Raw genomic sequence first — 13,007 nt, forward strand, 5'->3', positions numbered from 1 at the left:
GGTAACAATTTGAAGTTCCATTCTGATATTTCACTTGGTTATTCATGGCCATAGTTCTGCATGACCTAAAGAAAAACCAAAGTCAAATTTCTTGAAAAACAATCTATACTCAATCACTTATCTAACCCACTGTATTCTTACTGCTGCTTCAAATGGAATAGCTCTCCCTATGGCTTCTATATTGCTCAACTCAGTGGCCACTGTACCTTTACTTCATCTCTTGTTCTAACACTTGATTTCAAGGATACTCCTTTTGAAACCCCTTATGAAACCTCTCTCATCTTCCATTATGGCTCCTCTGCCTTTCCTCCAAAAATAATCCAGTCTTCTTATAGAATCTTTTTTTTTTTTTAATATACTCCTTAAATGTTTCCTCTGCTACCATAAGTACCCTACTCTTACCATTCTATAACTTTCCTAGGCAATAACGTATCTTACATTGTTTTAGTTAACAACATTATGCTAATGGCTCAACTTTTGACAGGTGTTTGCTGAATGCCTATCATGTGCTAGCCATTTTTCAGTGACAAGACAGACGGGATCCTGATGGATCTTAGAGGCTCTGTCTGCAGCTCAGTTATTTTTCATGAGCACCAGAACCATGGACACCCACACCTTCATTCTCCACGGGTACCTAAAACTCAACATGCCTCCCAAACTGAATTCATTTCTCTCCACTCATTATCTATCCCTTTTTCCCACTCTTTATTATTTTAATAGGTGTCATATAAAATATGCCTAAGGTAAGGACCACCTGGCCTCAATTACTGGTCTGTTTTACTTTCTACATCTCTCTAAAATTTGACTGCTAGTTTCCATCTCCACTACCAGATAGCTAGTTTAGGCCTCATCTGGATTACTCACAGCTGACAACTCTCTCTCCACTTCCAATATTCTCCATAATCCATTCTTCACAGTTTAAAACAAACTTTCAAAAAGGCAAGTCAGATTATATCAGCTCTCTCAAGCCCTATTCTTGGATAATTCTTTAAGAAGAATTCTTAAAATTCTTCAAGGGCTCCTTGTTAACATCAGTGAAAGCCCCAAACCCTTTAACATGACTCTCAAGGCACTGCTTAAAAAGGACCCTGGGTTAGTTCTCCAGCTTAGTATTTTACTGCTCCAACTAATATTCTAATCCAAGCTGAACTTCTCAGGTCCTGGAATACATAAATACATTCCCTTTCATTTTCAGACTTTTCTATATTTTATTCTCTCTTCACTCTTTGCCTGGTCCCCTGTCATCATATTTTTATGAGTGAAAGAGATCACTTTCCTGATCAACAAAGTTTGGTGTTAGAGCCTTTCCTGTATGTTCCTACTATATTCTTTGTTGATCCCATCATAACACGGATTGTTCTCATATAGAGTCTAAACACTTGTGAAGGCAGGGACTGTAATTTATCTTGTTCACTTCTATATCTCCAGTGCCTGGCATACAGTAAACATTTTTCAAGCAAACTAATGATTAAATTTCAACTCAAAGAGGAAGAAAAAAAGGAATTCATTTGCAAACTTTTTCAATTTTCTAATTTAATAGAAATAACCAAAACAATGTGGCTTTCAAACAAGGCTTTAAACTAATCTAATACAACTTCTACAACACATTCCAGAGCATTATAACAAGAAATATTTACAGGCAGCTAATGTATTAAATAACCATGAAAAAGAAAATCTTGCTTTTAATACACACCAGCAAAAAACACAGGAACGGAACAATTAGAAACTGCAACCTTGTTTTAAAAAATTAAATATGATTTAGAGAATACAATACCACAGAAACAGCACTTTTTCTTTAAGAATCATATTGAAGGGTAGTTAATTATGTGCAAAAATAATAGTAGTTGTAGTAGTAGTAGTAATAATAATAATAATAATAATAATAATAATAATGAGGGGAGGAGACCAGTTGAAATACTGGAAGCAAGGAACTAGTAAGGCTGTGAATTTAACCCTTTCGTGTGTATGTCTACATAGAAAATTAACAGGCTTTCAGATTGCACATACCGTTTTTATAGGCTTATATACATGTTTCACTGTGATTTAAAACATAGTAAATGCCTACATTTTTCAGACCAGGAGCAGACAAGCACTTTCTTCTTAAGACTGAAATTTAGGCCACACCTGAAAGGGAATATTGCAGTGGCACCTACAAAATCATTTGAGTGCCTTCCCACATACAAATTCGGTGCATTTTTGACTTTAAAGATTACTTGCTAGAAAAGGGCTAAACTTAATTTTGTACATTTTGTAGTATGATTATGACAAATATATCCAAATTGAGTTATTTTTGAAGATAACTTTCTCAGATACAATAAAAAATATATAAAAGACCACGAAGGCAAACACAAGGAACTAAGATGGAAGATATGCTTTACATGCATTTTGGCCAAGTAAAAGAAAACATTATATCCAAGAGTACATGTTGAAATCTGAAATGTCTATGTAAACTGTGGCATATAAATTTTTTTCTTAAAAAAGTACCTTCAATTTTTTTTACTCAAATACCTACTTTTAAAAAAATATGCAACTTTCCCCAATTTTTAAAATAAAATGCCACAATATATTGTCATAAGCTCCAGCATACATTTAAATTTCTTATTTTTTAAAAGATAGACTGGGTGATATGCATACAAACTTTCCTATAAAATCATCCGGGAGAGGACTATGACGTGCCTATTAGGCAACAGACCTAAAGCAGTGTTATTGCTTTATCAAGGAGGAGAGAACTGTGAGAAAACTAAAAGAAAGCATCCAGGTTCAGTTCAAGATCAAACTGATACACCTTGAAAACCTTGGATCATCTTTAGCAGATTAATAATACAGATGGTATGAATTAAGAATCTGATTGTTTTAATTAGGGGAGTTGGGGTGGGTGGATTTTACAAAACTACTCACCGATCCAATGCTGAGTATGCAAATAAGCAGTGTTGACTTCAATAAGAAATGAGATCTTTATACTTCCTGTGTTGTGAGTGGGAATGGGTAAGGGACTTAAAAAGGCCAAGGGAGAGGGGGCCACAGCATCTACTCCCATTTTGGATACTAAGAGATTGCTGAGTAACATATGGTAGGCCAAAATCCAAGGGCACAGTCAGAAGACCTAAATCTACTGGCTTATTAACACTAATTACTAATAATTACATGGCAGGATACCTGCTGAGGTAATTGGTAAACCTACAATTTGCACACTATTAACCTTTTGCTTCTACTTAAAAGCATTATTTCTTTGGATTAACTAAAAATCTCAAAAACTTGTTCCAACAAAAAGTGAGAATTAACTGACTTTATATTATTTAAAATTCCTTTATATAAGACATAGAAGTCAGAAAGTACCTTGTTGATTCCAAAAAGAATAATTTCAACAGGGGATCCAATGCCTTATCATCTCTCTGTGGTAATGATTTGATGTTTCTATATAGAGCATGACCTACAATCTAACCATACTTTGGAACACGCACATGCTTCACCTTGCAAAACAGTTCCTTTACTCCATCAGCTGAGCCAAGTGCTAAAAAAAATACAAATTCAGGCCAGCAGAACAGACTGAGGAACAGTGTTCTGATGGGAGATGGGAACTGAAGTATTGCAAAACTTTGCACGTTTTTAAGGAAACACTTAACACCTCCAAATCTAAAATACTGCCTTTTAACAAAGAGTAAATTGCCTTCAGGAATTGATATTCAATGTTTGCTTTTTTGAAACATAAAATAGAAAAACATGACATCTGAGTATCAATTTGAGCTTTTATACTTTCTAACGGTTATATTAGATAGTGGCTGAACTGATTATCAGCTTAGGAACACAGTGATCAGTGTACAAGAAAAAAGCTTCAATGAAATCTAAATCTTCATTTAAGGGTGGTTTGTTGATAGCTATTTACTTAATAGTAAATCCTCAGTAATATGAATTGTCTTCTGTTAACAGAAATGGAGCCTATTAAATGTTGACAATAAAGTGGCTTTTCAAAAACCAATCTTAAAAGAAAAAAAAAAATTACACCTAACATGGAAATATCTTTAAGGGAACACATTATCTTTTAAGGCCCCAAATATCAAGAAATATTTACTTAAAATTTAGTTTCTCCCCCATTGGTAGAACCTATATAAAAGATTTATCTAAGAATCATGAAAAGAATTCATCTGAAGAGCAAGTATAAAATATTAGAAATCAATGGCTTGACAAAAGAAGTTATACTGCTACTCATCACTTTCCAAAAATGTGCCCTTAGATACATCTGATAAACTGAAATCATAACAGTTGTGGGAAAGAGAGAAATGCACATAAATAAAGCATTTTAAAACGATTCTCTCCCTCTTATAAGAAAACTCTTCTTAGGTACCTGAAAATTTGAGTAAAATGATAGAACAGTTCGGTGTAAATTTTAAAGCTGAACTTACAACAAAACTGAAAGAGAAGCTAGAAGGAAGCCACAGAATGAAGTCAGTCAACAGCAGTAATAAAATCAACACCACTTACATACACCATCAGAAGGCCTGAATAATATTCATGTTTACCCCCAACACTTAAGAAAAGAAAAACAACCCAAAGGAATTTGTATAATAATTTCTTTAGAGCACTTTATTTGATTCAATATGCACTAAAAAATATTTACCTCTTAGACAATTATGTCAAATAATTTTTACTGAGTAGTCTACTGTCTGAACTGCAGAAGCTGAAGTTTTAAAAAGGCAAATGATTTGCCACAAATCTGCTGACGTCTGAAAAATATCTAATGGCAAGTCTTCTATTTTGGTCACTTTATATTCTAAGGTGTCCATACAAAAGTAGGACTAAATTTTTTAATCCAACAAAAGAGAAGCCTGTACACGGTCTAGAACACACATCTTGGATCTGAGCATCACAAATGAAGAGAAAAAAAATGAAACCAAGCCAAGGTGGTTTATCTGCCTCAGGGGCTGAACTCAGGGTAGTAAAGGTGGGTTTACTCCAGTAACCATTCAAGTGGGGATTGGCTCATTTTCAGGATTTACTTACAGGCCTCTTCTAAGTCCGTTAAGCCCCAGTCCATGCAAATGTCCCACTTGGTGGACAGATGAGTAATCTAACCCCACCGGGTTTATTTCAATAGTTTGATATTTAATAATAAGCTGCTTCTGAAGATTTTCTGAGAAGTCTGTTCTCTATTAAAATAAGATAGAACCTCAAAATATGAATGTGAACATTAGAAATAGACAGCATATATTACAAATCCATTCTTGATAGGAACATTAGTAAGAATACACATTAGCTTAAAAAACAGGCTCAGCAAATGTTGCTGATCTGCCAGAAGTTTTAGTTCACTATTTACAAATAAGACAAAGTGAAATACAGAAATTTTACACATTTGGTAGTTGACAGATTACTGTTTGCCAATAGTGGTCTATCAGAAAACTGACATGAAGGAAGACTGGATAAGAGCCAGTTGTCACCTTCTCAATCAAATTTAAATGTACAGAAAACTATAGATTAATTTTGAAACAAACATTCTGCCTTTGATGGGAGTAACTGTATGATCAGATGATCTGACTGGGAAGTGCAATTCTGTGGAAGTGTTTTTCTGGAAATGATTACTATATGATCTGCCACTGAAAAGTTACCATATTTATTTCAGCAGACCATTAAAATTGATTAAATGATGATCAATGATGTTTCCTAGACTCTAGGTATAAATAGAAAATAAAACTACCGTTGAGTTCTTTAAGCCAATATAAAAACTAAAAGGCCCAACAGCATCAAAGTAAGAAAAAATATAATGGCATGATTCAATGCACATCTGCACTGACATCAAAGTGGAATCTGAGCAACTTTGATTTTACCTAGAAAACAAACCAGTATGTATGTGTGTGGAAGGGGAGGCATGAAAGTTGTTTTTAACAGCTGTGCACTCTTGTCCAAAGAGACAATTTATCAAGCGACATGACCCTCAAGTATTTACTTATACACCCAGCATCCTGAACCAATCAATACCACATGATCACCAACATCTGCCATTCTAAAGAACCATCCTCTTTAGTAACAGAAATCTTCAAATCATTTCACTTTTGCTTTTTGTTTTTACTTTTAAAGTTGCAAATAGAGTTCTCTCCCCCTTTCTTGACAAGAAGTGACTTCTGTCCATTACTTCAATCTAATACTGTGTAAAAGCTATCAGCTTCTTCAAGGAGGTGCCCACTGTAGGCAGGATATTCCAGCAACACTTAAATAAAAGGGTTTTTTTTCTCTCTTTCTTTTTTTTTTTTAAACAATTATTTAAGTTCATGTCATTTTACTTTATATGTACTGGTCTCTCATCTGACTTTAGGCGTTTCCTGCGGGGCTGTATAAAGTCTTCATCAGAGTCCTCAGTTACCTCACCATCATCCTCTTCCTGCTCAAACTCTGGCAAAGGTGCGAAGGTCCTGTCTGAGTAGATCTCTGTGAGTTTATCTTCAAAGTACAATGCAACTGCTTTCCCTGCCTGAGCTACTTCTGAATCAGCCTGCAAGCAAAAGATAGGAATATTCACCTATTGGTAATGCATATTCTTTCACCAAGTTTGCATGGTCTGAAAAGCTTACCTTCAAATTAATCTCTTGTGTTTCTGCATAAACTTGAACAACTTTCATCATCTAAAAAGGATACCAGAGTCAAAAAAAAAAAAGGGAAATTATAATCCTTTCTAAAGTTATGAAACTGCATAGGATTGGCGACGAAAGTCAGCCATACTAGGGGGAACAAATTGCTATAACCAGATTAAGTGCTTTCTAAAATTCTACAGAACACACGGAACCACTTTCTTTACAAAGTTCTGTTACTACAGCTGATGTGAAACCTCAAGAATGCTCTCAAATTCTGAATTAGTAAAGTCAATCTGAAATGGAGGTTGACTGAATACATCGGTCTAATTAAGACAAAAAAACTAATCATATAAGAAATGTTGCTTTTTAAAAACTGCCAAACCATCAACAAACCACTTAGAATTCTATCTGTATGGCAATCTGTTAAACATAAATTATTTAACTATTACTAAAGCAGATAAAATGTGTCTTCTCCCTCGCAAATGTTAGCTACAATTCACAAAAGCACATTTATTTGAAAATAATCTAACTGGATTATAAAGTAAGACCAAAAAATGGGACTATATCAATTTAACTTCAAGTGAGTAAGGTTTTACTATACTCTGTGGTATAGTGCTACACTCTACTTTTAACCTATAAGGATTTTTTCAAATTTTAAAAAGGTCACCTAGATGCTTCCAGAGGAGCTATGAATATACTTTAAATGATTTGATGTCCTTTTAGTAATAGTCATATGGCACCAAATTTCAACCACAATAAAGAAGATATTTTACTGTTAATCTTCCTAAAGATTTTGTTGATTCTTATCCAATTCCATTTTCTTCTCCTAGAATAATGAAAATCTTCCCTAACAATAAGAGACTTGCCTCTTCTCAAAGAAAACAAAACAATTTCCTTGAAGGAGTGAGTCATGTATCATATTTTTCCTCAAGGATAGCCCATCCTTATCCTCAAAAAAATACATAATCAAAGTTAATGAAAGTCATATTGCTGAGATCAAAAAATTCAACATTATATACTCTGGGCTACTATTCAAGATGAGCCACCAGAGATTAGTTTATTAACCTACATTAATAATAAAATCAAAGGAACCAATACAAATGCCTTTCCTAAATGTACCCAAATATAAGCTATTTATAATCATTTCCCATATACTTAACTACAGACTACTTTCTATACTTGTATATCTCAACCCTCAACTTGTTCAAAAAGGCATATCCAATATACTTCAAATTATACACAGTAAACTTTCTTCAATAGAGCTGTGGATGCAATCAAATTTTACTTTTGACAGAACTGCGGCAGAAAAATTTTTTTGAATCAAATTAGAAAAATCTCTTAGCAGGAAAAACATAATTAAAAAAAAAAACTAGTAATCCAAGACTTTATAGTTTGGAAGCTAACATACTTCATTAAACCTTTCACAGTTCTTGAAGATCAAACGGACATCAGCCACAAAGTCATCTGGGATTTGGTAGTGTTGGGAATGTTTTTTCTGAAGCTTCTTTTTCACGGTGGATAAATCCATTGGTTTCTTTATAATTTTATAGTAGTTTGGTATCTAAAGAAACAAATAAATAAGGATAGATAAGGATTCTCCAAAAATGCCAAACTGTTTTATTTGAAAATGCATAGCACACTGATTGTAGAAAACAACATATGTTAATTATTGAGCCAGCTGCTTACAAATTTTAGGTATAGTGAAGGTACTTTAAATCTTAGGCCCCAATCACATATAATAAAAACCAAATCATATTCAGAATCTGTGGCAGTCTTAATGGTTAATGAAGGCCCCAAAAGCTCTATCTGTGGTAAGGAGATATGGAAAGAACGCAATCAGCAAGGGTAGCCAACCATTAGTGTTAAGGACACATCTGGCTCATCAGAATATTATGACTCCTGAAGAGTTTTGTTTTTTTTTTTTAAAAAGGAAAGAAAAAATAAAAAGAACAAAATTTATTATTATTATTGTCATTAGAATGTTATCTTTTAGAGGCTAACTATATCACAAAGAACTCTGGACATAAAACAACAGAGGGAGAAAGAGCATAAATAATAAGAAAAATTTTATTAACCCTTTAGTGACCATGCCAGGGAGAGTTCTAACCCCAACTTCTGGCCAAAAATTTGTACCCTTGAGAAACAACTGAACTTGGAGAAGCTATTTAGACAGTTGATGAAATGTTTGAAAGTTATTTTCTACTGTAAAGTCCCTGAACTTGAAGACAAACTTCCTAGTATCAGAGGATTACTATTTACACAAAACATCTTCCTTGTGTCTAGGCCTTTTGTGCTTTAAAATTCATTTCTGAGCCTACCCAGTAAATAAGTCTACTACTTAATATTCTATTATAGGCCTGGTATTCAACAATATCTTAATTCAACAAATGATGGTGAGCAAATGTGTGTAGCATATTCTCATTCCATTTATGAAGCCGGAGGACCCCTGATATTCCTTTTCCTATGGGACTTTACAGCTTTTATTCCTTATTAGTCTCCTTTAAGATAAACAAAGAGCACTGACTTGCAAAATTTCCAGTCCTTTCTTAATCTTGACTGTTCATAAAGAGGGCTTATCTTCATAACATTAAGAGCCAGTGTGAAAGATTCAATTTTACATTTTTATTCAAATTAATACTTACATAGAGACTGTTTTCTCCCCAAGGTACAGAGCCTAGAATCATAGAACTGGAATTTTAGAAATAATTCAGTCCAGTACTCCCACTGTATGTTTAAAAAAGTAGAGGCAGAAAATTAAGTAGTTTCCCCCAAGTTTTAAGGCTAGTTAATGTAAGAACTGGGAGAAGTTAAGTCTTCTGACTCTTGGTCCAAGATTCTTTCCATTACACCCATATCCTTTATGTCCATTTTAAAAGTGAAAGAGGACACAGAAATTAAATTCATTAAGTTTTCATGACAACAACAAAACCTTTAAAAAACAAACTGCAATTTTTGACAAGTGAATTCCACATCCATAAGAGCCCTAATAAAATTTTAGATTAATAAATACTTACAACATTATCAGGTACTGTGCTAAAACATTCTTTATCCTATGTGTTCTTGGAATATCCAAAATGGGGAAAGAAATAGTATTAGAAAAGAAAATTTGAACCTTGGAGAGGTTAAGATTATTCAAGGAGCCTGAGACAAGAAGTCTTAAGGCCACAGCCAACACTCTTAAGTCTTAATACTAAGTTTCTTCACTAGAGATGTCATAATGTAAACAACTCACCGAAGCAGGAACTGGCTCCTGGAATTCAATACTTAATTCATGGCAATAGAGGTAAAGCAGAAGACGTTCACATTTCTGGCCCCCAAAAAAGAAAGGAAAACTCATGAAATGTTTTTTCCCCTAATAAGATATTCTTTTTTTTTTTTCCTTAGGAGAACTTTATCAGTACAAACCATTATTACAACAAACTGAACATATGTTTCCTATATATTGACTTATCTAACTAAATACACATACCCAAAGAAAACCATCTTGTTTCCCATTTAGTTTTGAGACTATCTTCTGTTCTACTTTTTTTTTTTTTTAATATTTTATTTATTTATTTGACAGAGAGAGACACAGAGTGAGAGAGGGAACACAAGCAGGGGGAGTGGGAGAGGGAGAAGCAGGCCTCCCGCAGAGCAGGGAGCCCGACACGGGGCTCGATTCCAGGACCCTGGGATCATGACCCGAGCCGAAGGCAGACGCTCAACCGACTGAGCCACCCAGGCGCCCCTCTTCTGTTCTACTTTAAATGAATTTCTGGGGGCACCTGGGTGGCTCAGTTGGTTGAGCGACTGCCTTCGGCTCAGGTCATGATCCTGGAGTCCCGGGATCGAGTCCCACATCGGGCTCCCTGCTCAGCAGGGAGTCTGCTTCTCCCTCTGACCCTCCTCCCTCTCATGCTCTCTGTCTCTAATTCTCTCTCTCGCAAATAAATAAAATCTTAAAAAAAAAATTAAATGAATTTCTGTTCTACTTTTAAATGAATTTATCGAAGATAGAGTGCTTTTGTTTTTAGACAATGACTAAGGTAATTTATCTACTACTGACTATTTATAGAAATGGAAAGGAGTCGGTCATAAAAGCAACATACAGCATTTTGTGCAAAAATTTATATATTACTAGGTAATCCAATAAATCCTACAAATCTTAGTAATTAGGATTACCTAGTAATCTTTTTTTTTTTTTTTAAGTTTATTTATTTGACAGAGAGACAGTTGGAGAGGGAAAACAAGCAGGGGGAGTGGGAGAGGGAGAAGCAGGCCTCCCACTGAGCAGGGAGCCCCATGCAGGGCTCAATCCCAGGACCCTGGGATCACAACCTGAGCCGAAGGCAGACGCTTAACAACTGAGCCACCCAGGTGCCCCAGGATTACCTAGTAATCTATAAATTACTGCTGTTGCTATTCACTGTAATTCTCTGATGCAAGCAGGACACATGTTATTCTTTCTTCTCCTGAAGTGATTCCATGCAGGTCCAAAATTAAATACAAACTATGTCTTCTCAATACAATTCTAGAATTTTTTTATACAGTCAGAAAATGAAATGCATTTTACATTTAGTTTTCATTTGCTTAAACTTCTTTTAATAGAAGTTTATACACGCTAAACATTTAGTAGAGGGGGATTTTGCAAGTATATACATCAGGATCAGAGCCAAACATAACTGTAATGACCACAGAGATTTTCATTTTGGAGAAGAGACCAAATCAGCAGAAATCTGAGCGAAATTAGGAGAGGATTCTGGGTTTCATTTTTAATGACAGAAAGCTATTAGAGGATTTTAAGCAAGGAAGTGGCAGACCTGTTTATATTTTTTAAAAAGAATACTATGTAGAGGCACCTGAGTGGCTCAGTCAGTTGGGCGTCTGACTCTTGATTTTGGCTCGGGTCATGGTCTCAGGGTTGCAGGATCGAGCCCTGACTTGGGCTCTGCGCGGAGCTGGCTTCAGATTCTCACTCTCTCTCCTTCTGCCCGTCCCCCCTCTCGTGCTCTCTAAAATCTTTTTAAAAAAAGAACACTATGTACAGTACAGAAAACTATAGTAGGAAGAGGCAAGAGTAAACTCAGGGATGTCTGAGTGAAGAGTTTATTATGATAGTGCAGATGAACAACCATGATGGCTATCTCAGAAGGTGATGGTGAGGACAAGTAAGAAAATCGTATTATGGTCACTTCTGATTCTTTTACTTCTAACAGATTTCTGGCTTGAGCAACAGAAATAAATGGTGGTACCTTTTAATGATGGGAAATACCAGAGGAAGAGTGCAGTTTTTTATGTTGTTATTTGCTTGTTTATTATTTATGTTCTTTTTGAAATCAAGTTTTGGTTGGGACATGTTAAATATGAAGAAGCTGGGTGTAAAAGTCTAGAGGTGCATAGCCAGACAACTACAGAATCCCTGATAATAAATCCAACTTTATCTGACACTTACCCTTTGGTCCACGGGGCTTAACCCTTGTGCAGTTTTCCCCTTCTTACTATGTTGCAAATTATCACAATCATATTCAACTTCTGGTTTCCCAATATCTCTGCAAAATGTGCATATCCATTCCCCACTAAAGAGGGAAACAGGCAATTAGTCCTTGTAATTATAAAAAAAACCCACTCTAGAGAAGCTAGTTCTCTGGAGGTAAGTCTCCAGTTTGTTTTCTTTCCTTCCCATCGTCTTTCAGGGGAAGAGAGGCTCTATTCTTGTCAGATATCATAAAGTGAAGCTGTATGATAAAAGCTTCCCAAAACTTTTCCCAGTCATTCTTCAATTAATTACTTTCTAGAAAGCTTTATGAAACTGGTAGCCCTGCATTTCAAAAGGGATCTTTTCGTAACACCAAGTAGATGATCAGTACTTACAGCGTAAGACTGCCTGTCAACCCCAGTACTACCTCTCACAACGACCCCACACTCATGAATAAGGAAAGAGTATGGGATATGGAATTCCTTGGGTATCCCATACTGGTTTGGCATGTGTTAAATACGCCAAAAATAGAACAATTCTTCATGCCAGTCAAAAGCCAAGAATACACACACACACCTCTATAAATACAAACACATGTACATAGACCCCTTACCTTTCAAATTTGCTTAGTCTATAGTTTGTTTACATCAGGATTTCCATCAAACTGTATATTCTAAAATGGTTCATCCCCAGTAATTCTCCCCTACTCTCCCCTGCCATAAAGAAATTCTAAATCTAGAGACTGTACTAGACTTTGCCAACAGTCCCAATTCCTTCCCAAGTATCAGCCTTTGAGAGAAAGCATTCAGTGGCAAAATTCTAACATTCCAGCAGATGTTACTACCCAAAGGGAAGAAAAATATGAAAAGCCTTAATTACAACATCAAAATGTCAATACTTTTCTTCTATAAAGAGTAAAGTAAAAGAAGGCCCTTATTACATTTCTGGCAAATGACTATTCCTCTCTTAAGACCCAGGTAAGAATTAGGATT

At 35.2% G+C, this 13,007-nt stretch overlaps 1 protein-coding gene across 2 annotated transcripts in view; it reads right to left on the minus strand.

Moving 5' to 3' along the window:
* Positions 1–1,513: 1,513 nt before the first annotated feature.
* TRIM33 (tripartite motif containing 33) overlaps positions 1,514–13,007 on the minus strand; it is a 110,434-nt gene continuing 98,940 nt past the window's right edge. Inside the window, exons 16-20 of one of the 2 annotated variants that reach the window (XM_081815721.1) lie at positions 11,992–12,115; positions 9,793–9,867; positions 7,969–8,121; positions 6,561–6,611; positions 1,514–6,481 (exon numbers count right to left, since the gene is read on the minus strand). In XM_081815721.1, coding sequence (XP_081671847.1) covers positions 6,269–6,481; positions 6,561–6,611; positions 7,969–8,121; positions 9,793–9,867; positions 11,992–12,115 — 616 coding nt within the window. In that variant the 3' untranslated portion in view covers positions 1,514–6,268. The remainder of the gene's footprint in view (positions 6,482–6,560; positions 6,612–7,968; positions 8,122–9,792; positions 9,868–11,991; positions 12,116–13,007) is intronic. The other variant, XM_081815722.1, reaches the window with a different exon arrangement.

The sequence above is a fragment of the Leptonychotes weddellii genome, chromosome 4 (genome assembly GCF_054177405.1).
Source record: "Leptonychotes weddellii isolate Sample4059 chromosome 4, ASM5417740v2, whole genome shotgun sequence".
Lineage (NCBI taxonomy): Eukaryota > Metazoa > Chordata > Mammalia > Carnivora > Phocidae > Leptonychotes > Leptonychotes weddellii.